The following is a 24,241-nucleotide window of genomic DNA, read 5'->3' as shown; positions in this document are numbered from 1 at the left end:
CACAGAGTTGGTGAGAAATGACAAACAACATGGATCTCAGACAACGTATGCCAATAAACTCCTAGATAACACCATTCTGTACATAGTCTGTCCCTGTGTTCCTTCCTTTTCCCTCTTTCAGACCTCGAACCCCTGTCCTGTAAAGTTCTACCTGACTGTTTAAGTGTGGTTTCAATATTTCTCCCTTTATTAGAAATATCTCAACTAATCTGGACTAACCACTAAACCAGACTAAATGGGTGAACCCCCACTAATATCTAACTAATACTGCACTTCCTGAGACTTTGGAGCCTCGGAGCAGCATTTCCCTCTTGGTTTCTTATGGATCTGTTTCCTTTATTTTATTATTTTGTTTTCAAAGGCAGAAATGGATCCAGTACAATGTACATCCTGAGCTTGTATGTGCTGTTACTGTGATGTATTGGTGCCTGTAGGTTTCTCCCATACAGAGGCAGATCTTACTTCAACAGGTGACGACTTTGGCCAGTAAATGGGTGGGGGTCATTGGTTCAGGGTGGGGTGGGGGGGTGAGGTTGGGGGTTGATTGTAGATAACAAAACTCCACCTATCTCCTCTAAATGTTAACTTTACCATCCTTCTCATCTTTCCTCAGTTTAAGAATTTCTCCCTGCCTGACTCAGTCCTGTTGTTTTCATACCTGATGATGTCACTGTTGATGCTCCTCCCCTTCATTCCAACACTGTATCCTCCATGTTTTCTATAACCCCCATCTCACATTTGATATCTCTGTCTCTCACCATGATTTATGTTTTTAGCCCGCTCTATATGACCTGTGTTATTGAGATGTTTTTATCCTAACTTTTTAATTTTCAGGTATTTTTAATACTCTACAGGTCTGATTAGCCTGATTACCATTGTCATCTCAGAAATCTCATTTTCACTAGATTCATCTCACTTGATTATTTCCAGGCAGGTCATTAGTCCAAATTATAATTGAAAGCAATGGAAGGCAAATTATTTTAAGCAGGGGAGAATAGATCTACCGAAGGTATTACTATAGTATAGGAGGAGACAATGGAAGTGTTTAGAACAGCCCTGAACTGGCCTGGTCTGTCCGGCAACAGCATGTTAGATTTGACACTGTGCTCCATTCGTCTGCCTGCTTTGACACACAGCGTTCCTGACTCTCTCTCTCTGTACGTCTGCTGCTGCTGTAGGCCTTGGCCAATAGCACTGGAGCCCAGATTGATCAAGACAGATTAAACTGGAACCTGGGCTATAATGAAAAATAGTATGGAGAAAAAGCCTGATAGAGAGAGCGAGAGGAGTGAGTGAAGAAAGTTAAAGTTGCAGCACAGAAAAAGCCAGGGCATTTCAAAGTTCTACTAATTTAGGAATTGAAAAATGTTGGACACTGGGTGTGAGAGAGAGAGAGAGAGAGAGAGAGAGAGAGAGAGAGAGAGAGAGAGAGAGAGAGAGAGAGAGACATGGTGGTGCTATAGCTACACTGACCTCGGCTGCTGAAGAGTCCAAATAAACCACTCACCTAGGACAGATGGGCTGAGATTGGCATGTGTGTGTGGATAGCGTGATTGCAGGACCGGGGCAGCGCTGACAGCTGGTTTAGGTGCCCATGACACAGTGAAGGGGGATCCTGTTAGCTAGGCCCTGCTGAAAGACGATCGTGCCCCTACAGCTCAGTCAGTATCCGTGTGGCGGGTTGATGGGACTTGGCATGATGCTTAATAAAGCACAACCACTCCTCTTTTCTCATGACTCCCTCTTAATCAATAGAACATGTGTCCTCTCTGAGAGAAGATGTGTGTCTTACTGAGAGAGAGAGAGAGAGAGAGAGAGAAGGGAAGGGCCTGCATGGAGATTTGACTGGTCAGCATGTCTGTGTGTGAGGAGTATGAGGGACGTGTGTGTGTGTGTGTGTGTGTGTGTGTGTGTGTGTGTGTGTGTGGGTGGGTGTGGGTGTGTGTGTGTGTGTGTGTGTGTGTGTGTGTATACACCCACTGTCTATCTCTCCACTCCTGACGTCAGCAGAGCAGGTAAGTCAGTCTGCCCAGAGCATGTGTGAGCATGGCAGGTATCTTAGAGATGGATGAGAGGAGGGAGAGAGAGAGAGAGAGAGAGAGAGACAGAGAGACAGAGAGACAGAGATGGAGGGGTGTGATGATGGGGGTATTGGGTGGGCAAGTCAGGGGTGTCTCTGTTGATTTGTACTGGCTCTCAGCCAACACACAACTGGCCCTGCTGCCGCTGCTCACACAAACAAGACAGACAAGTCATCTTAATCTGTCACCACGGAAATGAGAGCTGGTTCCCTTGAACAGATACCTCCAACCACCAATCTCCCCCAGAATGTCTCCCCCAGAAACTCCCCCAAACCCCCACTCCCTTTTCCAAAAAAAGAGGTGTTACCCTGTCCCTCTTCCTCTTGTCAGCTTCAGCACGTTGACTAGAGCCAATAAGATTGAGACACAGGGAAGCAGAATGGATGGCTGTGAATAGAAGAGTGTTAGCCTTTGTAGCATAGTTGTAATGCTGGATCAGGGTCAGTTTTTTTTTTCCGTGATAGAGGCGGAAAGACAGCTGTCAGACAGTCATTAACTAGGGAGGATGGTTAGAAATATTGTCCTTACAGTCATAGCATACAGTGTGCATGAGACAGAAACATGCAGGGGTAGGAGAGGGGAGGAAGAGGGAAGGGGGTTCAGAGGGGCTGTTCGGGGGTAGGTTGGGCATGTCCAGTACATCAATCACAGTGTGTTTGGGCGGGCGGCGGGTCTGTGTTCCTGTGTGCAGCCTTGCCCTGGGGGTGGGCGGGCCTGGCTCGTCAGAGCAGGAGAGGGGCTCTGAGCAGGACTCACGCTAATGATAGGGCCCATTGCTTTCAGTAGTATAAATCACTCTGACCCATTAACAGCCCCATACACACACAACAACGCACATACTCATGCACACACACACACGCACACACACACACACACACCTGAGTGGAAAGTTTGCAGGGGTCTGCTGCCGTACCCTACAGCACCCATCAGACAAGCTACACTATATATAAAAAAGTATGTGGACACCCCTTCAAATTAGTAGATTTGGCTATTTCAGCCACACTTGTTGCTGACAGGTGTATAAAATCGAGCACACAGCCATGCAATCTCCATAGCCTAACATTGGCAGTAGAATGGCCTTACTGAAGAGCTCAGTGACTTTCAACGTGGCACCGTCATAGAATGCCACCTTTCCAACAAGTCAGTTCGTCAAATTTCTGCCCTGCTAGAGCTGCTGTAATTGGTGTTATTGTGAAGTGTAAACGTCTAGGAGCAACAACGGCTCAGATGCGAAGTGGTAGGCCACACAAGCTCACAGAACAGGACCTCCGAGTGCTGAAGTGCGTACAAATTGTCTGTCTTCGGTTGCAACACTCACTACAGAGTTCCAAACTGCCTCTGGAAGCAATACCAGCACAATAACTGTTAGTCGAGAGCTTCATGAAATGGGTTTCCATGGCAGAGCAGCCGCACACAAGCCTAAGATCACCATGTGCAATGCCAAGCGTCGGCTGGAGTGGTGTAAAGCTACCTGTTTCAGCATGACAATGCCCCCGTGCACAAAGCGAGGTCCATACAGAAATGGTTTGTCGAGATCGGTGTGGAATAACTTGACTGGCCTGCACAGAGCCCTGACCTCAACCCCATCGAACATCTTTGGGATAATTTGGAATGCCAACTGCGAGCCAGGCCTAATCGCCCAACATCAGTGCCCAACCTCACTAATGCTCTTGTGGCTCAATGGAAGCAAGTCCCCGCAGCAATGTTCCAACATCTAGTTGAAAGCCTTCCCAGAAGAGTGTTATAGCAGCAAAGGGGGGACCAACTCCATATTAATGACCATGATTTTGGAATGAGATGTTCGACGAGCAGGTGTCCACATCCTTTTGGTCATCTAGTGTACCATGGAGATAGAGTATATCGCCTTCCCCTATTCCCTCTGTGTTTTACTTTTCTAGGAATTAGGTTCAGTATCCCAAAAAGTTATCTGCATGTCTATGAAACACACCAGTAGCCTCATTAAAGTAGAGCCATTTTGGCAATGACAGCTTCTCTGTGGTGGTAGAAACTTGCGACCATGCTGGCTCTCACAGCACCCACCTGCAATTTGCTTTTGCTGCAAACAGACGGCCATGTTGGATCAGCCCGCTGATGAGATGCCGTCAGTCCGTGACACTGCACTCATTGACAGTATTATGCTAATGCTGTGACCTCTAAAGCCAGACATGTTAGCTAGCCAGTCTAAAAGTGTTTATCCTCTTCCCTCCTCCCTTAAAGCACAGAACCTCTTTGCATTTAATGAGCTGGGAATAGGTTCCAGAGAGACAAGTGCACCATCTCTCATTTGCATACATGTCCATGTCCAAATAGCCAGAGCCATTTCAGCGTCTTCTGTCACCTTTAAAGGGATAGTTTGGGATTTTGGCTGAACTCGTGGATACCATTTTTATGTCTCTGTGTCCAGTATGAAGAAAGTTAGAGGTAGTTTCGCGAGCCAATGCTAACTAGCATTATCACTAGCTGTACCCAAAGACTTCCAGTCTTTGTGCTAAGCTAGTTAGCATTGCTCTCAAAACTACCTCTAACTTCCTTCATACAGGACACAGAGACATAAAAATGGTATCCACGAGTTTGGGGAAGTAGATAAAGGGCTTCATTGTCAAAATCCCAAACTATCCCGTTAACTAAGCACATTCAACTGAGTCTTTTCCAGGAAATATCAGAAGCCTGCCAGACCCAAATAGTTATTCTGAAACTTTTCTTTATTAAATATAGTAGCCTATTATTGATCCACTTTCTAATAACAGTGTACAGTTTCACCGTCCTCAGCAGTATCTGACGCCCATTGGGGATTAGTGAGCTCAGCTTTCCTAAAGCAACAGTGGGCTGCGCAGGTGAAGTGGAGATGCCATTAGGTGCTGTTTGTTTTGGGGTTAGCTCAGGCAAAATATTCACAAGTCAGAGCAAACCTTATCTTGGCCACATACAATAACATTTTTCCTGGAGTCAAAATATACACATTCAGTCCTAGGTACTACTATTTGATCCCGCCACTAACTATATTTTAGATTCTCATGTTTTCTCTACTTAACCTTCAGTATCGTTTTTGACTAAATGTTTTCTTGTCATTTTTGGAAACAGGGCATACTTGTCTTAACTAGGCTACTGAGTTCCTCTCCTTATCAGCACATGTTGCCCATGAATCTCTTGTTTATATTTTGTAGAAATCTGTCTTTAATATTGGTCTACTAGGTGTTCCAATCAATTATGTTCAACAGAGAATCCAGAGTATGAGTTTATAATCGGTCTATGACCTGTCTATAACCTGTTTATGGACAGTCTATGAAATTTCAACTGTGTACCGTCTCAAACCTGTCACTGGTCTGATGGATAACTAGAATGTCTTGACACGTGTTTAGTATTGTGGAAATTAAGTCTGAATGGGTATGATGAAAAAGCTATATACCCTGAATACATGACATCACCCTGTTGTGTATTTCTCCATTGTATGTAGCCTCTTCTCAACCCACCCATCATATCTTCAGTGTCAACTATTTCTCTCTTTTGGTCTTTTTGAATAGACCATTCTGCTCTTTAGATATGCGTACCAGTCAGTAGGTTAACACCCCTCCCCTACCCCCGCCCCTCCTCTCTTTTCTCCCACTGTATATTTTTGTTTTACCCAGAAACCTGTGCGGTGAACAATGGCGGCTGTGACCGGACGTGTAAGGACACGGCTACAGGGGTACGCTGCAGCTGCCCCGTGGGATTCACCCTGCAGCCAGACGGCAAGACCTGCAAAGGTCAGTGTATAGGTGTGTGTGTCCATGTGTCCGTGTGTCCGTGTGTGCCCCTACTGTCCTCTACTGCTCTCCTCTGCCTCTTCTTTCCTTCCTCCTCGCTCTCCATGTGACGAGGGACTTTTACTCATGCCTTGATAGCACCCAACCCTTTAGTGTGCTCGTTTCATCTTGAGAACACACTGCTAGTGTTATTAAGAATGGAGACACATTCCGTATCAGGACTCGACCATATTTAGCCATTGTAACGCAATATGGGCAAAGGTTTGTGGTATTGAACGGTATTGAGTTGAAAGGATCCTTTGCGGAGGTGGTCCAGGGGTCTGGTATCTGTGGCTGGTATGAGTGGTATTTGAGTGATCTTTGGCCAAGACCAACCAACCCTGCGGCACCAAGTTCACTTCCCCTCCTCGAGTGGAGGAGAGAGAGGCTCCGGTCTCCGGCGCGGTCACAGGCAGTGCTGCTGTTGTTGTTGTTGATGTTACCGCTAAGCGTTTCCACTTCCGAAATTCTGCCTGTGACGTCAAAGACGGTGGCCCAGGCCCGACCGGGCTGCCACACAGACACAGTGGAAGTTATTATTTTAGCAGATAGTTGATTGAGGCTTGTCCCTAAACAAACAGGGCCGATGATGGTTCTGATCCCAGGGTCACCCTAAGGGAAAACACAGTGGTTCATGTGCAGTGGTATTGTTGGTATCAGGGATCATTGATATGTCTGAGGAACTGGAACACCGTGGTCTGGCTTGCATGAGACACACTTGGGTGCATCTCAAGAGAATAGTGGCTACTTTCTCTCCTCATCTCCACATCTCCTTTCCTTCATCTGCACTGATCTGAAGAAGAGACTGGGGAAGGTCAAACTAAAGGGCTAAGAGTTTGCCTAGGACTGTTGAGTTGAGTTGGTTCACATCAGAGTAGTTGAAGAAGAACTACACTGAGGATATGAGGAGTGCTGTTGCTTCGCTGCTCAACCCAACTCTGCACACATGTGACAAAACGTGTTCGAGGAGGGGAACTGTTGTAGGAGTCGCCATAGGAACGACATGTAGGTTACAGGGCGGAGGCGGCAGTGACTCTTTATGTCCAATGTTGTGTATGTGTGTGTGTACTGTGTGCCCAAGTGTGTGTGTGTGTGTGTGTATTTCGTGTCAAGCAGTTTGAGAATGTGGCATGTAAGTGTGTGAATCCTGGAGCCGGGGCTGTCTGGCTGGCAGGCAGATGACGCGTCTGCAAACTTTGAGCTGTTTGAACAGTGAGGCCCACACTGCACTGTCTCTCTCTCACATACATATAGTATACACACACACACTCACACACACACACACACAGCGCCACCCAGCTGTATAGTGAGGAGACACAACAGAGGGTGGTTACAGAGAGCATTAATACCTACCACCATCATATCTCCAGCATAGAGGATAGGCATATCGTTCATTCTCAGTTACATTTACATTTTAGTCATTTAGCAGACGCTCTTATCCAGAGCGACTTACAGTTAGTGAGTGCATACATACATTTTATTTTTCATACTGGCCCCCCGTGGGAATCGAACCCACAACCCTGGCGTTGCAAACGCCATGCTCTACCAACTGAGCTACATCCCTGCCGGCCATTCCCTCCCCTACCCTGGACGACGCTGGGCCAATTGTGCGCCGCCCCATGGGTCTCCCGGTCGCGGCCGGCTACGACAGAGCCTGGATTCGTACCAGGATCTCTAGTGGCACAGCTAGCACTGCGCTGCAGTGCCTTAGACCACTGCGCCACTCATGTCAGCTCTTTAGTTGAAGTGAGGCAGAGCATGGGGATAGTTTGGTTTATTGGTCAGTGAAACCAGTTGATAATGATATATCGTAGAATTCTCTATGGCAACACCATTGTTTGCGAACAAAGTTAGCTGTGACTGGAATGGTCCAGCCCTGCATTGGTTGCAGTGTGAGAAAACATCTTGTCTGTCTGTCGCTCCAATGTCAAGTTCAAACCCCAGCAGCTTGTGTGAACAACTTCCACTCCAGTCTGTCTAGGCCTTTGATTTGTGTGCTTGACAGGACAACCAAGCCTTTATGGTGCAGGAAAATGAAAAGTTAGCCTCTCCTGTGTTTTCCGGGGGCGTGTTGAGTGGAGAAGATGGATAGAGCTGCAGTCCGGCTGTGTCCCGCCCAGATAATTTGGCTGAGTTAGGCCCCTGGGCTCCATAAATCCACCAGTGATTGACCTGATCTGAGCTGGAGCTGAGAGACAGTACAGACAGCAACACATCCATCACCCATCACCATCCATCAGCTGGGCATGAAGGGTGGAGGGACGGAGCAGGAAAACATGGAGGGAGCCATCTGCCACTGACTGCAAACACACACATACACACAACTACCTACGCGATAGACATGCACATGCAGGCACGCACACGTTAACCATACACTCGTCAGCAATCAATACACACATCCACACTGAATACACACACACAAGCACACACTCAAACATATTAGGAAGGAAAATACCATGCAATCATTGTTTTCCCATGTTGGTGTATTAATACCTGAACTCACTGAACTCACCCATCTTAACTGAACTATAAACTCTGAACTCCTCTCCAGTCTCCACCCAGCCAGCATTACTTCTGGCTGTCGCTGTCAGGGACAGATATCTCTCCCTGAGCCTAGGGCCCAGTCAGCCAGGGGTTTTATTGGTCATAAAATACATTTTATTCAGACCATTTCGACTGCCTGTCTGTCTCATGCTCCCTACTGGCAACTGGGGCTTGGCCACATATAGAACCTTGTCGCCATGCTGGCCCCTGCATGGACCAAAGCTTCCTGTAACCTTGGCAACGGCACACACAGATCTCCTGATCTGTGACAGGTTATATGGGCTGACAGGGTCTTGGCTAAGCTAGCTGATATCACAACTGAGCTGACCCATAGCAGTGTAGTGTGTGACTGTGCTCTGCTGTCTAATATTGAAGATAGTCATATCGGGTTGTGGTGTGTTGTAACGTGCAGCTAGGCTTAGGGGGTAGAGGTGTTTTATAGCACAGAGATAGTGGGTAGTGGTGTGTTGTTAATGTATACAGAGTATTGGAGATAGCTGTTTTGTGGGGTTAGTAGTTAGCGGGGAGGTAAATGTCATGCTGTGAGGTACTGTAGGTAGATCCCTCTGTCTCTCTGCTCTGTCTCTCTGTGTGCCAGACCCTGTGGGACGTGCACCGTCCTGCCCCCCCTAACATAATCATTTCAATATAAACTATTTAGGGCATGTTTAAATCCCAGGCGTCTGATAAACAGCCTTTCGTCTGCGCTGACAGACGAGACGGTTCCCTCGCTCCCCGATGACAGACGCGCCAAAGGAAGGAGGCGTTTTTATCACAGGGCTCTCCTGCGGACGGAGGGAGAGACAGAGGGAAGAGAGGGAGAGGTGGAAGGAGAGAGGGAGAAGAAAAGTGATTTTGTGAACAGTTTCCAGATGTTTGATTAGAAGGTGCATGTCGGGGGGTGAATGAGTTATATGTGTGTGTGTGTGTGGGTGTGTATGTGTGTTTACACATTTGCGTCATGTGCGTGTGTGAGTGTGTGTGGTCGGTGCAGGGCGACTGAGCTGCTCAGTGTGTGTATGGGCACCTGAGACACGTCCGCACTGGCCTGCATTCCTCTCCCCAGTACCAGCGAAAGCCTGTACACACACACATCCAGTAATCCAATCAAAGAGCCACTACAGTAGTCACCTAATACCGACAGGGAGAAACCAGGTGATAGGCTACAAACTCATTGGGTTATAAGGGGACATACTTTATGTGGCTAAGCTAATCACAGCCAATGAACTGTATCATAGTCAGCTTTCCCACCTACAACACCCACTAGCTTTTTGTCATAGCTTCACTATCACTTTGTGTCCTCAAAAGACTGGAAGCTGCTATACAGAGTCGATTCACAACAGACAAACTCCCCATAAACTCCTCCTCTGGCCCCACTCGTCCAGACAGAAAGCCTCCAGAAAGTACCAACGCTCTCAAAAGCCCACTATATTAACATGTCAGGCCCAGTAATCTCCAAAATAACACTCCTATCTCCATCACCTTACATGACTCAGCCTGGCCCAGCTCCGGCCTTCAACGGTTCCGGCTCTCCCTCCGTTAGGCTGGCGTCGGCCCGGCCTGCTGTTTTATTTTATTGTTGTGTTGCTCTTTACTGGAGTTGCTCTTGGCCCAGATGCGGCCCATAGAGCCTCTGTTATTAGACGGAGGAGAGTCTTTAGGGACAAAGCAAACAGAGCGGGCTGTTTAAATCCTCTGATAAATGCACGGCCGGCTCTGGCCCGAGCCTTCCGACGTCTCCCACATTAGCAGCCTGAGGTGGCCACACCGAGGTAAACACCGCTTTTTATGAACAGTAGATCCCCCTTCTCCCGTCCCCAAATTATTTGGACAGGTTCGGGTTTCCACAAATGTATAATGTTTAATTGCTTTTTACTGTCAATATTTTGTAAAACTACACAGTTTTCCCGAGGCGCGTACCTAGGCTACGCGAGCGCTCGTAGATAAGCCAGCAGCAGCAGCCAAAGAGCTTCCACATTCCTCATCTCTCTCTCACTCTCTCACTCTCTCTCCAATGGTTTTATCCCAGATGACTGCAGTTTATGTGACAATACAACCTTTATTTCCTCTTCTCTTTCTTTCTTTCTGTCTTTTTTGCTTGTGTTTTCTTGTTTCCTGTCTTGCTACCTCTCCCTCTGTCCTTTCTCCATCTACTATCTTTGTCTTTTGAGAGGACTGTTATCGACTCACCACACAAGCATCTTATGCAACAATGACCTTCCAGTTGATCCCTCTGAGTTCTAGTTACTGTATTGAGGTCAAGAGCCGGAGGTCAACGTTCAGGCATATTCTCATTACTGGTCGATTATCTATCCTACACTGTTGTTAATTACAACCGATCCTAATCGTCTGTTAAACCCTAAACCACCGTCACAAGGCTTTTCCTCTGCATCAGCTCAGGCCTCAGAGCAGAAATACAGTGCTCTGCTCTCATATCTCATATAGTGTTGGGTTTCTCACTGTAAACACAGCTCCTAGTGCTGCCTTGGGCCTACAACCTCCTATCTGAAGAGGAGTGAGGAGCATTAAGCGAGTGTGTTTGTTTCCCTTGGCCCAGGCGGATGTTAGCCCTTCTCATTTGGGCCTCAGCCGTCCCAGCAGCAGCAGCGTGCCAGTCAGCCAGTCAGTCAGCCTGTTAGCCAGTCAGTCAGCCAGTCAGTCAGTTAGCCAGTTAGTCAGCCAGTCAGTCAGTCAGCCAGTAGACAGTCAGCTAGTCAGTCAGTCAGTCAGTCAGCCAATAGCCAGTCAGTAGCCAGTCAGTCAGCCAGTAGACTGTCAGTAGCCAGTCAGTCAGCCAGTAGACTGTCAGTAGCCAGTCAGCCAACCAACCAACCAGCCAGTCAGTCAGTCAGTCAGTCAGTCAGTTAGCCAGCCACTAGACAGTCAGCCAGCCAGTCAGTCAGTCAGTCAGCCAGCCAGTAGATAGTTAGACAGCCAGTCAGCCAGCCAGCCAGCCAGCCAGTAGACAGTCAGCCAGCCAGTCAGTCAACCAGTCAGTCAGACAGATGGCTGTAATAGATGGTAAATTCAGCGAGCATCAGGGCTCAGAATGGAACTATTGATCGCAGACGAAGCAGGGTATCGATCGAACCGGTGGTAAATGTCAAACAGGGATGGGAGATTGATGGAAGATGTGTGTGCGTACGTGCGTGTGTGCGTGTATGTGTGTATGTGTTGACAGATTGCACCCCTCTTCTCACACCCAGACACTTAGAGAGATTAAAATGATTCAATCACGGTGAGAAAGGAAGAGAGAGACAGAGATAGAGAAGGAAACAAAAAGAGATATCTGAAATGAGAGTCAGTTACAAGAGAGAAGGGGAGAGTGAGAGATAGATCAGTGGGCATAGAGAGTGGAAGATTGAATGAGTGAGAGAGTGAGTGACTGGGAAGGATGGAACATGAGACATCCCCATTCCTTCTCCACTCCATTCATTGCTCTCCTTTCCTTTCCATCCCCTTCTCCCTCCCCAGGTCTCCCCTACCACCTCCCCCCTCCCTGAGTGAGATCCTCATTATGGTACATCATATGTAGGAGAGCCTTAATGAGCTATGCCCTCGTTAATAGAGGCCTAACCACCAACTGGCCCCTGGCAGCCCAGATGTGTGTGCAATGCAATCACAGAGGTGCTCTCTCTCTCTGTCTCTCTCTCTCTCCATTCAAGTGGACAGATCAAGATGGACACTGCTCTCCCAGCATGTCTTATTCACACTTGTCACCAGACTACTCTATCTCTTCCTCTCCTTCCCACTCCTCTGTCTCACTTCCCCCCTCCTGTCACTCTTTGCTTTTCTCACTATCTCTTTGTTTCTCACCTCTCACTCTCTCTCTCTCTCTCCCTCTCTCTCTTTCTTTCTCTCTCTCTCTCTCTCTCTCTCTCTCTCTCTCTCTCTCTCTCTCTCTCTCTCTCTCTTTCTCTCTTCCTCTCTCTCACACTCTTTCTATATCTCCCTCGCTCTCACACACACACACACACACACACACATACACTCCCTCTCTGTCATTTACACACACAATTTCTCTCTCTCACACACAAGTGTTTTATCATTTCAAGATGTGTGGATGCTTAATGTATTTATGTAAGCTTGAAGCTTATTTAAGGGCTATTAAAGGTAATTATATAGGCCATTATTGGGCTCAGGCTTCCACAGAGTGGCCGTTAAGCGTGGGGAAATGTGGTGGCTATGCAATGCTATGCCAGTGGTTATGGCTGCCAGACTTACTGAATAATTAGGGATCTCTGTCTGTGTTGGGGAGTTTGGGCTGGGTAGGTTGGCGGTGATAGTGTTATACCTTCTGTAGACTTGTGGGCAATTGGCATCTGAGGGATGGCGGGGGAGGTGTGTGTGTGTGTGTGTGTGTGTGTGTGTGTGTGTGTGAAGAGAGAGAGAGAGAGAGAGAGAGATGTGGAGAGAGAGAGGGGGTACACTCATAGAAAAAATGGTTCCAAAAGGGTTCTTCGGCTGGCCCCGTAGGATAATCATTTTTGGTTCCAGGTAGAACCCTCGGTTATAGATAGCACCTTTTTTTCTAAGAGTGGAGAGAGAGAGAGAGAGAGAGAGAGAGAGAGAGAGAGAGAGAATGTGTGTGAGAGAGAAGATCCCCTGTAGGGAGAAAGGTAGCCATCCCTCCTGTTTGAGATAGAGATCAGATCTGCTGTCGGCATGCCAAGGAAACGGAACTGGGAAATAGCCATGATTGATTTAAAATCCCCAGGGATTCTACTGCAGGGTAGAGCTGCCTGGGAGAACACAGCATGAGCAAGAAGAGAGGAAGAAATTAACAGAAAGTGGAGGAGATGGAAAGGGAAAGTTGAGAGGACAGAATAGAGAGAAAGAGGTCTTCTCTCTAACAAAGCAATCATCAAAAAGCAAATGATGATGGAAAAGGAGAGAAAGAAAGCAAGTGAATCTGTCAGTGTTGAGATCTCAGCTTTCGATGAGGTCATTGCTTGAGAGCACAGCTTTCGATGAGGTCATCGGTTCAGAGGGTCAGCCATGAGACAGTACTGAGATGAGCGTCCTTACCTGTCCTGTCCTGCTCTCCTAAAAACCCAACGCCCTATTCTCCACAGTCTGAGGAAAGCCAGATGTAGGATGATCCCCTTAAAGGCTGTTGACAAGACACACTGACATATTTACTACCTCTGACTGTAGTTGTAGTATGTATGCAAGTAGGAATGCCCTCAAACCACTGTATGGAATTTCACTGTACAGTGAGGTTTCACTGCACTTCAGCCTTGACGGAGAGGTTCCCTTATATCAGGATACATTCTTATAGGAAAACACAGGCCGTGACGTCTGAGGACTATTTTATTCATTTATATAACTCAACTGTATATATTTGCCTGACTTTATCTGACTAGGCTCGTTGCACGGTGGACTGACTATCAAAGGTAACAATGGAGACATGCAATATCTGACCGTCTTTCCTCCCCCTCTCTTCCTCTCCCTCCTCTCCTTCTCTCCTTTCTCTCCCCTCTCCTTTTCCTTCCTCTCCTACCCACTCCTCCTCCCCTCCTCTCCTCCTCCTCCTTCCCTTCTCCCCCCTGTCCTCCTCTTCCCCTCCTCCCCTCCGTTCCTCGCTTAGTTGAGTCTTCCCTGTGGTGTCTTGCTTGACTGACTCTCCAACTCAAAGGCTTAGGTGTTAATCCCCAGCAGTTTTCATCACTTAGAGCACCAATCAAAAAGGGCTTAGCCCGTGTAATCTGCAATGCTATTGTCCTCTTCCTCCTCCCACCACTCTTCCACTTTCCTCCTCTTTCTTCCCCTACTTTTCTCCTCCTCCACTAAATCTACCTTCTTCCTCCACTTTCTTTCCCATCTCTTCCTCCTCCTCTTTCATCTCCTCCTTTCCTCCCTTGTTTAGAGTGGCATTGCCACTCCTCTCAGGAGGGAAATATACCCAATGACCCTCTGCAGGGTTCGGCTGAGGGCACATAGTTAGAAAGAGGAAGGGGAGAGGAGAGGGAAGGGATGGAGTTAGGGGGGATATAGTGTGAAATCAGATCTCACCAGGCTTGAGGGTTGGCACGGCATGCACAGCCCCAGGGGATCCGGCTCGCTTATTATTCCTGATCTACGTCTCTGGATCGTCTCACACACCTGGGCCTTTATTCCACAGGGATTCAGGAAGACCTAGTCACATGGGCAGGAGGAGTGGGGAGGAGGGAGGAGGGGTAGATGGAAGTTATGAGAAAGTCAGTCAAACCCCTGGATGGTGTAAGCCTTTGGGGGTGAGGAAGGAAGGGAGGGGGGTGATTTTCAATTATGTATTCATTCAACACCCCCCCCCTCTCTCTCTCTCTCTCTCTCTCTCTCTCAGACTCTCTGTCTCTGTCTCTCTCTCTGTCTCTCTCTCTGTCTCTCTCTCTCTGTATCTCTCTCTCTCTCTCTCTCTCTCTGTCTCTCTCTCTCTCTCTGTCTCTCTCTATCTCTCTCTCTATCTCTGTCTCTGTCTCTGTCTCTCTCTCTCTGTTTCTCTGTCTCTGTCTCTCTATCTCTCTCTCTCTCTCTCTCTCTCTCTCTCTCTCTCTCTCTCTCTCTCTCTCTCTCTCTCTCTCTCTCTCTCTCTCTGTCTCTCTCCTCTTCTCTAAGTCCTTGCATGGTGGGCTAGACAGTGTTGTGTAGAGCAGTAGCAGCAGGCTGTTCCATTAGTTCCAGGTAAAGAGCGTGTCATAGGATCAGACAGTAGAGTCTAGTGGAGGATCTCTCAACAAGCCCCCTGAGCCTGTACCATGCTGTCTGCTGCTGAGCACTGTGAAACTACCATTACAGTTGATACCATCACACACACAAATGCACACAAACGCAAGCGTGCACACACATGCTCACACACGTATACACACACACACAGCCATGCACACACACACACACAACGTGGGCACAGACACACACATGCCAAGAAGAAGAGAAAGAGCGATAAATAACTGAATAGAAAGACAGAATAATGAAACTGCATAAAGAAATGGTCTAGCAGCAGAAAAGAAACCACTGGTGAATGAGACTTCATTCATTATATCAGAGATCTGAAAGAATTCAAAGAAAGAGTGAATGAATAAGAGAATGGAAGAGGCAGGTGAGTCCTGTAGGGAACAGCGATGGGACTCCCATAGGTTTGTTTGCTCTGGGCAAATATCTTCCCAGTGTTGTGACAATATGTGTGTGACTGAGGGCGGCTGCCCCACACTAGCACCCTGACACTGTGGTTACGACTTGTTGTGTGGATGGAAACCTACTCTACCACCACAACGCAGCACAGCCAGTGTTCATGTTGTCTTTCAGGCCTGCCAACTCCTGGCTTCTTCCTGTTAGCACAAATAAGAGCATTAGGAAAACCCCACTTCTCTCTGACTCCCCCTGTCTCACCCTTACTCTCACCCCGACTGCCTCCCCCCGTCCATAAAGACTCTCACAGAGGCTTAGAATAGATTTCCAAGGCATTAGTGAGGCCTTTTATTGGTCTGTTGTCTGCCAATTTGGAGATCTCCATCCCAGCATGGCAGTGGCTGTGTGGGAGAGAGTGCTAAAGGGGGAAGACTTTAGCACGGCAGAGTTATATACTGTGTGTGTGTGTGTGTGTGTGTGTGTGTGTGTGTGTGTGTGTGTGTGTGTGTGTGTGTGTGTATGTCTGTAAAAACCAGTATTGCCTATTGCCTTAGTGTATCTTTGACCTAATGCTCTCTCTCTCTCTCTCTCTCTCTCTCTCTCTCTCTCTCTCTCTCTCTCTCTCTCTCTCTCTCTCTCTCTCTCTCTCTCTCGCTCTGTCTCTTCCTCTCTCTCCTTATCTCCATACAGACATAGATGAATGCCAGGAGGCGTTCAATAATGGCGGCTGTGACCATTTCTGCAAAAACACGGTGGGCTCCTTCGAGTGCAGCTGCCAGAAGGGCCACAAGCTCCTCACTGACGAACGCACCTGCCAGGGTGAGTAGCCTACCTGACTGACAGCTGTCATACAATCATGTCTGATGCCGTAACAACGCTTTAAGACAGTTACCTTTGGAAACAGTGCCATCACTCCATGATCAGATCATGAAAGGATAGTGTCATGGAATAGGGACCATAGAAAAGGATATACTAGAATATACAGTTGGCCTAGTAGTTTCTATCATAAATCTCTATGATAGTAACTCACTCATGTGCTTTATGATCAGAGCAGGATCGTACATAGAATCAGAACAGGGGTTGGCCTACAAATCATTCACCTTGAATGACTTGTTATTACAATTGACTTGACATCCTCAAGTGGGTGTAATTTACTGTCAGCTGTATTAAGAAATTCTGCTTCTCTCTTCATATCTAATCCTTGGTTATGTTTGGAGGACGAATGCAGATTCCTCTATACAAGTCACAGCAAGAGAGACAGGAGAGGCAAACATCACAAATTATTTTATTAACAACAACACCCTGCAGTGTTTTTGTACCCGAACCAAAAACACCAAACAACTCTATTCCAGTGTGTGTGTGTGTCATATTAAACATCAACACTGTCATATTAAACACTAAAATATCTGCCGACAAACGGTTTACACAACTCCATACACGCCAATAACACACTCAGCCTGGGTGTGTGCTGATGGGAGGAACACACACACACACAGACACACACACACTGACACGCTCCTTCCACCCATCAGCTTACCTGACTGTAAACTAAGCTTCCGTGTCCAACAACGCAGGTTGTTCCATCTGCTAACAAGTGGTATTTTTATTCAGATTTTTATTTTTAACTTTTATTTATTTAATGTTTTAATTCTTTCCATGCTGGTAAGCTCTTCCAGGGAAAATAGCTCCTGGTAATACGTGTCTGAGAAGAGCTAGCTACAGCTATGCCAGGTTCCTCCTGAGAGAGAAAGGGAGGGGAAGAGAAAGAGAGAGAGTCTTCAGGCAGCCCCTATGCCTGTACAAGGACAGGGGTGATGGAGAATGGGGTGTGCAATAATCATCAGGAACATAAAGACTCCCAACAGGTAGCTGTATTAAACCAATACAGTAGAGGTCAATAGGACAGAGGGAGTAGAGCTGTAACTTTACAGACACAGGATGGTTATTCAGAGGGAATAGACAGGCTACATTGGTTGGGGTTTTAATAACACTAACCTTGGGTGTGTTACACCCTACCCCCACAAGCAGACAGACACCTGCACATCAGCCAAGCCAACAACAGGCACCTCTCTGTGAAATGAGATTATACAGCAGCACCTCTCTCAAGTCATTCCAGTGCTGCACGGTGGCTGTGGTTGTGGTCTGATGCTAGTTTAATTAATCGGGTATGCTAGGCTAACCCTAGCCCATCATATAGACAGTTGCCCGGAGGACTGTAGCAAAGCAGCCCAGCAGCCAACAGAAGCCAGGCCTCAACAACTTCCTCCTCATGACAAACTTTATCATAACACACTGTATTTTTAGCCCCTGTAAATCTCCACAGCCCAGATGACTTTGTATTGAAATAGTCCAGGTGAGTTGGAGACGATGGACTGAAGTAATGCTGTTGCTACTGTCAGCCACCCAAATATGTCATGACATCTTTCTCACTCAAATAAAATAAAACAATTATAAACCAAAACCAGGGCCTGCATTTGCAAAGTGTCTCAGAGTAGGAGTGCTGATCTTGGATCAGTTTGGCCTTTTAAGTCACAATGAATATGATTAAACTGATAGGGGGGACCTGATCCTAGATCAGCACTCCTACTCTGAGATGCTTGATACTGTACATACAGGCCCTGCTCCTGACCACAGTGAGTTGGTCTGATCTATCCCAGGCCTGGACTGAAGGACTGAATTGGATCTGGAAGTCCCCACTGAGAAGACCTCTTGGGGTTGTTTAGTGAGCAGAGCTCTGGTTTGTTTTCCACTCTGAACTCCAGGCTGATTAATGGACTGGTCTTATTAGCTGTGGCTGAATAATGGGTGTTTGTGTGGAGAAGAGCCGAGGAGAGTAATATCTAAGAATGACTCATATATCAGCTTGTTGGTTTCTCAAGAGGAAGGAGGCAAACATGCTCTCTGCTACAACCAAGGAAAATGACTTAATTGTCAATGTCTGTGTATTGCATGTGTGTGTATCTCAGCTCTTTGTGGCTGTAATTGTAGTCCTGCACTAGTCTAAACTAACCTTTACCATGATTATAGGCATGTCTATATGTTGTGTGGGAGTACACAGATCAGTGTGTGTGTGTTTATGCGTGTGAATCTTGAGCAACCAACCTGACGTCCTTACTGACACACACCCTGTAAGCCTGTCACTGTTTAGACTCCCACCCACATAACAAGGCTGAATGTACACTGTTATTCCAGACAGAAGATTTTGAAATGCTCCTGCAGTGTCCAGTCCACCAGCCCCCACTCCACGCACACACACTGTCTCACCACTGACAGTTCACAGTTCAGATGTATTGTCCTTTTAGTGGAAATTCCTCTTCACAGCTTCTAGCAATCTAAACAAAAGACAGTTCAAAGAACTCCCCATAGTGAAACTCAATACATTCAATATCCAGTATACTGTACTGAGAATATGGATGTTAACTCTGTCCTAATCTTAGCATGTTATACTGTTGTCAGTCCTTGGTGAAGGCATGGTCAGAGTGACTCATGGCAGCATCTCAAATGGCACCCTATTCACTAGGAGCCCTGGTCCAATGTAGTGCACTATATAGGGAATAGGGTGCCATGGTGCTCTAGTCAAAAGTAGTGCACTATATAGGGAATAAGGTGCCATTTTGGAGAGACCCCATGTGTAAACAGTAGTATTACATATGTTCTGTGTTTCTCCTCTATCGCAGATATTGACGAGTGTTCCTTTGAGAGGACCTGTGACCACACCTGCGTCAACTACCCGGGCAGCTTCGAGTGTGTCTGTCAGGAGGGATATACTCTGTACGGCCTCACACACTGCGGAGGTGAGTATGACACAGACATGCATGGGATTGCACGCTCACACGCACATACACACTCATACACACAAACATACACACATACTGTACACACACTCACACACACAAACATGCACACACACACGTGCAGGCAGACACACACACACACACACTTAGAAAGACATGGGAAAGAGTTAGACAGACGGGTAGCTAGGGAGAGGCACAGATAGAAAGGAATTGACTGACACAAAGTGAGATGCCCTGAGAGACTGACAAGGAGAAAGAGTGAGTGAGAAAGAAATAGAGTGAAGGGGAGAGAGAAAGAAATAGAAAAAGAGAGAGTTTTTTTATTGTGTGTGTTGGTGAGGGGTAACTGAGCACGTGCAGACGGCTGCTGCTGAAAACACATTCACACCTCAGTTCACTGAATAACTCTCTGTACCTGCGTCCCTGCCTCAGGGCATTTGTGTGTGTGTGTGTTGTACCTGTCACACACATGTCATGCGGAGGCGGTAGGTTTGACGGGTGTGTGTGTGTGTGCTGTGATCCCACTTCACTTGGCCCTGTCTGGCTGACAGCCATGTTCTTCAGTGGTAGACTAAACAGGCCACTGTCTAAAGGGCGTTCCATTAGCAGTCAACACATACTAGTCAGTCAGATATAGAGCACGGAGAAGACATGGGCTGTCTGTCTCACACTGATGACATCACACACTCACTCATAGCACAGGCTCTGTCTGATGATGTCACTCTGAACTGTGATGATACTCAACCACATACACACACACACACACACACACACACACACACACACACCCTCTGACTGTATTCTATGTGGATGTGTCTCAGACATAGATGAGTGCAGCATTAACAACGGGAGCTGTGAGCACAGCTGTGTGAACACACAGGGAGGCTATGAGTGTCTGTGTCCACCTGGTCAGAAGCTCCACTGGAACAGGAAGGACTGCATCAGTAAGGACCTAAACATCTACTCTGTGTGTGTGTGTGTGTTTTCTATAGACATAGGAGAGTGTGTGTGTGTGTGTGTGTGTGTGTGTGTGTGTGTGTGTGTGTGTGTGTGTGTGTGTGTGTGTGTGTGTGTGTGTGTGTGTGTGTGTGTGTGTGAGAGCGTGCGTGCGTGCGTGTGTGTGTCATAATTTTTGTGCTGTGACGGGTCGTGGTTGTCATGGTGATGTGACCCTCTATGTTCCTCAGAGGCGGTGAAGTGTTTGCCCAATGGGAAGCCAGCGCCGCGCGCCCAGCTCAGCTGTGACAAGAGAGGCGGGGTGGAGGTGTGCTCGCTTTCCTGCCCTTCCAACGCACTCTTCCTCGCAGGTACGTGGCTCAATCCTACACACCCCAACACACACACCTGGCAGCAAAGAGGAACTGTTTTACTCATACCAAAGACCAAACCTTCACTCTTTCTTCCCAGAAGAATCCTAGCCTTTAGCCTTGACTCCCCCCAATATGCCATCTACACTCCCTAAAGTACATTAATCCTCTACCTTCTCTGACCTGGACTGGTCTGGTGAGGTTTAGTCCGATGCGCTAGTCTTCAGCTGACTTTTATCAATGACCAATGCCTGTGTAGCCACTCCATACTCTCTGCTGCCCTCTAGAGGTCAAGGCCAGTCCTCACACTGCTCTCCATTCAAGCAGAGCTCCACTGAAAGTTTCCCAGTTGAATAAAGGACTCAGATTAAGGCCTAATCTATCTACCTACCTATCTCAGTCACCGGCCATCAGGGTGCATTTCAGCTAAATGTCTCAGTATTTCACTCAGTCAGTGATTTTGTCTGGTGTTGCCCCTGAGGCTATAAAGGGCTATAAAGCTATTGGCTGTCAATGCAGGCACCCTGGTCCTTCTGCGAATGTGCTTAACACAGACGGAACATCTGTAAAACAATTACATTCTTTAATCGGGCCTGCCATATTTCCATTAGGACTGCTTTGAGTAGACCCCTGCTCCGTTTGGCTTGGCTGCTGTAGTGTGAGACTGATGGATAGCTCTCAAACACAAAGTGAAATAATAGTGCTTTTCTATCTTTCTGGAGAATGTCTTCATTTGGGGGAGAAGGAAAGCTTTTAAATTCTTGTTTCTTCATCAGTCATCTCCCGCTTTATGAGCTCTGAAGTCTTCATCCCTCATTTCTGACTAAATATGCGTGTGTGTTTGTGTGTGTGTGTGTGTGTGTGTGTGTATGTGTGCGTGTGTACGTGTGTGCGTATGTGCGTGAACATTCATGAATGAGCATAGATCTGTCATTCGGTAAATAATTTTTCTCCATCCCTCAGGAAATGTGTATGTATGCTTGTGTGTGTGTGTGTGTGTGTGTGTGTGTGTGTCTGAGGTGTGCGTGAGTGTGTTTTATTTTATGGCAGACTTCATATGGCAGTCTCCTGTAGCTCTTAAATATTAGGGAAAGTGAGGCCATAGAAAACGAATAAAAGTATTTTACTCCTCCGTACTCCATCAGAACCTCAACTAGCCAAGAGAAACACACACTGCCATCAGATGGCTAGCACACACACACACACACACACACACACACACACACACACACACACACACACACACGCACACACACACCCCTCCCCCAGACGGTTAGCGGAGCAGGGAGATTGGGTCACACTGCTCCTCAGACGGGCCCCTCTATCACTTTGACAGCAATCCCATATTTCCTCAAGTCCCATGTCACCCTGTCCCTCAGGGCTGTGGGTTTAATAGCCATAAACAAGTCAACCAGTGGCAGAAGACAGGGATACTGCACGCAGAGCTGGTCTAAATGGATTGACCTTGGGTGGACAGGGTTGTAACTGACATGTATTTGTGTTTGTGTCACACCAGACTCTGAGAACAGCTACACACTAAGCTGTGGTGTGCCGGTGCAACCTGGGAAGGCACCACAGAAGAAGAACACCACCACCGCCCTGCTCACCTGTGCAGGTATGCAATGCATTATGGGACCTGTAGTCAGAGATGTCAAGCTTTGTTCAATATAAAGATATTTAACCATACCACTTAAAATAAAACACACACTTACAGTGAGATCAGGGTCTCGCAGCTCAGTCATGACCTTTTGACGTCGATGCAGTTGTCATCTTTTCATTTCTCCCCATGTCGGTGGGTTTAAATTCCTCAATTTCTTCATTCCCTCCATCGGAATCTTCACTCCCCTGCCTTTGGTGCTTGCCATATCGTCACTCCTATATTTCCTTCAGCACTCTGTAGATTTTGGACAGGGAGAGGGCCCTCGCACGGCCAGAGGAATGCACTGAGAGAGAGAGAGAGATGGAGATGGAGAGATAGAAAGACCCAGAGAGAGGTGGAAAGGGAGATGGAGAGTGTGTGTGTGAGAGAGAGAGAGAGAGAGAGAGAGAGAATGGAGAGATAGAAAGACCCATCCAACCATCTGGCTGGGGGTGTGAGTGTTAAGTGATATGAAATACAGCTCACCTCAGAGCGCCAATCCTGGACTGTTCCCTAAGAATCTCACAGCTCCCCCGGACATATGGTTCGCTTACGGTTCATCTACGGTCTCATCACGGTCTATAATTTCACGCTCTGATAACGGAAGTGGCAGATGATGATGACGGTTACGATGATGAGGGTGGTGATGATGATGATGGTTACGATGAGGATGAAGACAGATTTATGTTGTGTCCCAAACCACAGACAGCTCAGTCCATTCAGCGCCTCTGCTCTAGAGCAGCAAACTGGAGCCAGTGGTGTCCTGGTGAGCATGCTGTTAATGGTTCATGGACAGAACCACACACACAGCCCCTCTATGGCCTCTCACTGTGCTGTGTGTTTACCTGGCTCCGCTCTCAATGTCCCTCTTCACACACCGTACCCATAACCACATACACACACACTCTCTGACCCTTGTGTGTCTCCAGCACCTCGTTAAAAGGACAGCCATCCCAACCACCCAACACATGACCGACAAACAGACACAAACACACACACACATTCCGTCTACCTTCCGTCTACCGTCTACCTTCCTCCCTTTTGGACTGCTAATCACCGTGACGATGTGGGTTTTGGTTTTGCCATATTGCCGGAGAGACAGACAGAGCGTGATGAAGCATTTGGCTGTGTTAGTTCCTCTCTGACCTAAACTTCACCTCAACCAGGGAACACCAATAAAGGTGGCCTGGAGAAGCCCTCTAAAGTGTGTGATCATATTCCATGGGCAGTAGACTATCTTCAGGGCCAGGAGTTGGTCAGGTGATCAGGATAAAACTCCTGTCCGTAATTATGATGTTATTCATAGGATATCAAAAGGTTATTCATTAGTGTATGTTTCTGTCTTTCTCCTTTATGTAAATGAAGATACATTACCTCCACCCATCAAGCAGAAGGCCCGCTTCAAGATCAAAGATGCCAAGTGTCACCTGAGACCCAGGAACAAGGAAAAACACAGAGAGACATCCAAGCCGAGCCTGCAAGGTAAATCCTGCTACTCCTAACTGACTGTACAAACTGTACTGTATAACACATGCTACTCCTAACTTAGAGTGTACAACATCAAGTAATACAGACTGAACTAAGACTAAGAAGGTATACATGATGCAAGATACTGTAGCAGTAATGTAACCGACAGTTAGATGTGTCCTGAGCTGTACCCTTACACCTGCCATAAATCCGAAACAATCAATACTAAACAATGAACAACAGCATCCTATCAACTTCCTCTCCTTATCTTCTTCCTCATCCTCCCCCTCTTCTTCTCAGGGGGTCCGCTCCCCTGTACTGATGACTGCCAGGTGACCTTTGTCAATCTGAAGTGTGACTCATCTAAGAAGCGGCGCCGTGGACGCAAGTCCCCTTCCAAAGAGGTTTCCCACATCACAGCTGAGTTTGAGATGGAGATGAAGGAGGAGGAAGCCTCAGGTCAGTGTGACTGTGCAACCTCAGGTCAGTGTGTGTATGTGTGTGTGTGTGTTGATTGCAT

General features: G+C 47.2%; 1 protein-coding gene across 7 annotated transcripts in view; it reads left to right on the top strand.

Moving 5' to 3' along the window:
- Positions 1–24,241, top strand: part of LOC121575702 (signal peptide, CUB and EGF-like domain-containing protein 1) — a 93,578-nt gene that overhangs the window by 62,657 nt on the left and 6,680 nt on the right. For 4 of the 7 annotated variants that reach the window (XM_041888983.2, XM_041888981.2, XM_041888986.2 and 1 more), the window contains 8 exons: positions 5,708–5,824; positions 16,205–16,333; positions 19,192–19,308; positions 20,130–20,252; positions 20,496–20,615; positions 22,132–22,230; positions 23,620–23,736; positions 24,022–24,204. In XM_041888983.2, coding sequence (XP_041744917.1) covers positions 5,708–5,824; positions 16,205–16,333; positions 19,192–19,308; positions 20,130–20,252; positions 20,496–20,615; positions 22,132–22,230; positions 23,620–23,736; positions 24,022–24,204 — 1,005 coding nt within the window. The remainder of the gene's footprint in view (positions 1–5,707; positions 5,825–16,204; positions 16,334–19,191; positions 19,309–20,129; positions 20,253–20,495; positions 20,616–22,131; positions 22,231–23,619; positions 23,737–24,021; positions 24,205–24,241) is intronic. The other 3 variants (XM_041888984.2, XM_041888982.2, XM_041888987.2) reach the window with 1 other exon arrangement.

The sequence above is a fragment of the Coregonus clupeaformis genome, unplaced genomic scaffold, assembly GCF_020615455.1.
Source record: "Coregonus clupeaformis isolate EN_2021a unplaced genomic scaffold, ASM2061545v1 scaf0009, whole genome shotgun sequence".
NCBI classification, from domain to species: Eukaryota; Metazoa; Chordata; class Actinopteri; order Salmoniformes; family Salmonidae; genus Coregonus; species Coregonus clupeaformis.
The sequence above is the reverse complement of the archived record's forward strand: the minus strand, read 5'-3'. Positions and strand labels throughout refer to the sequence as shown.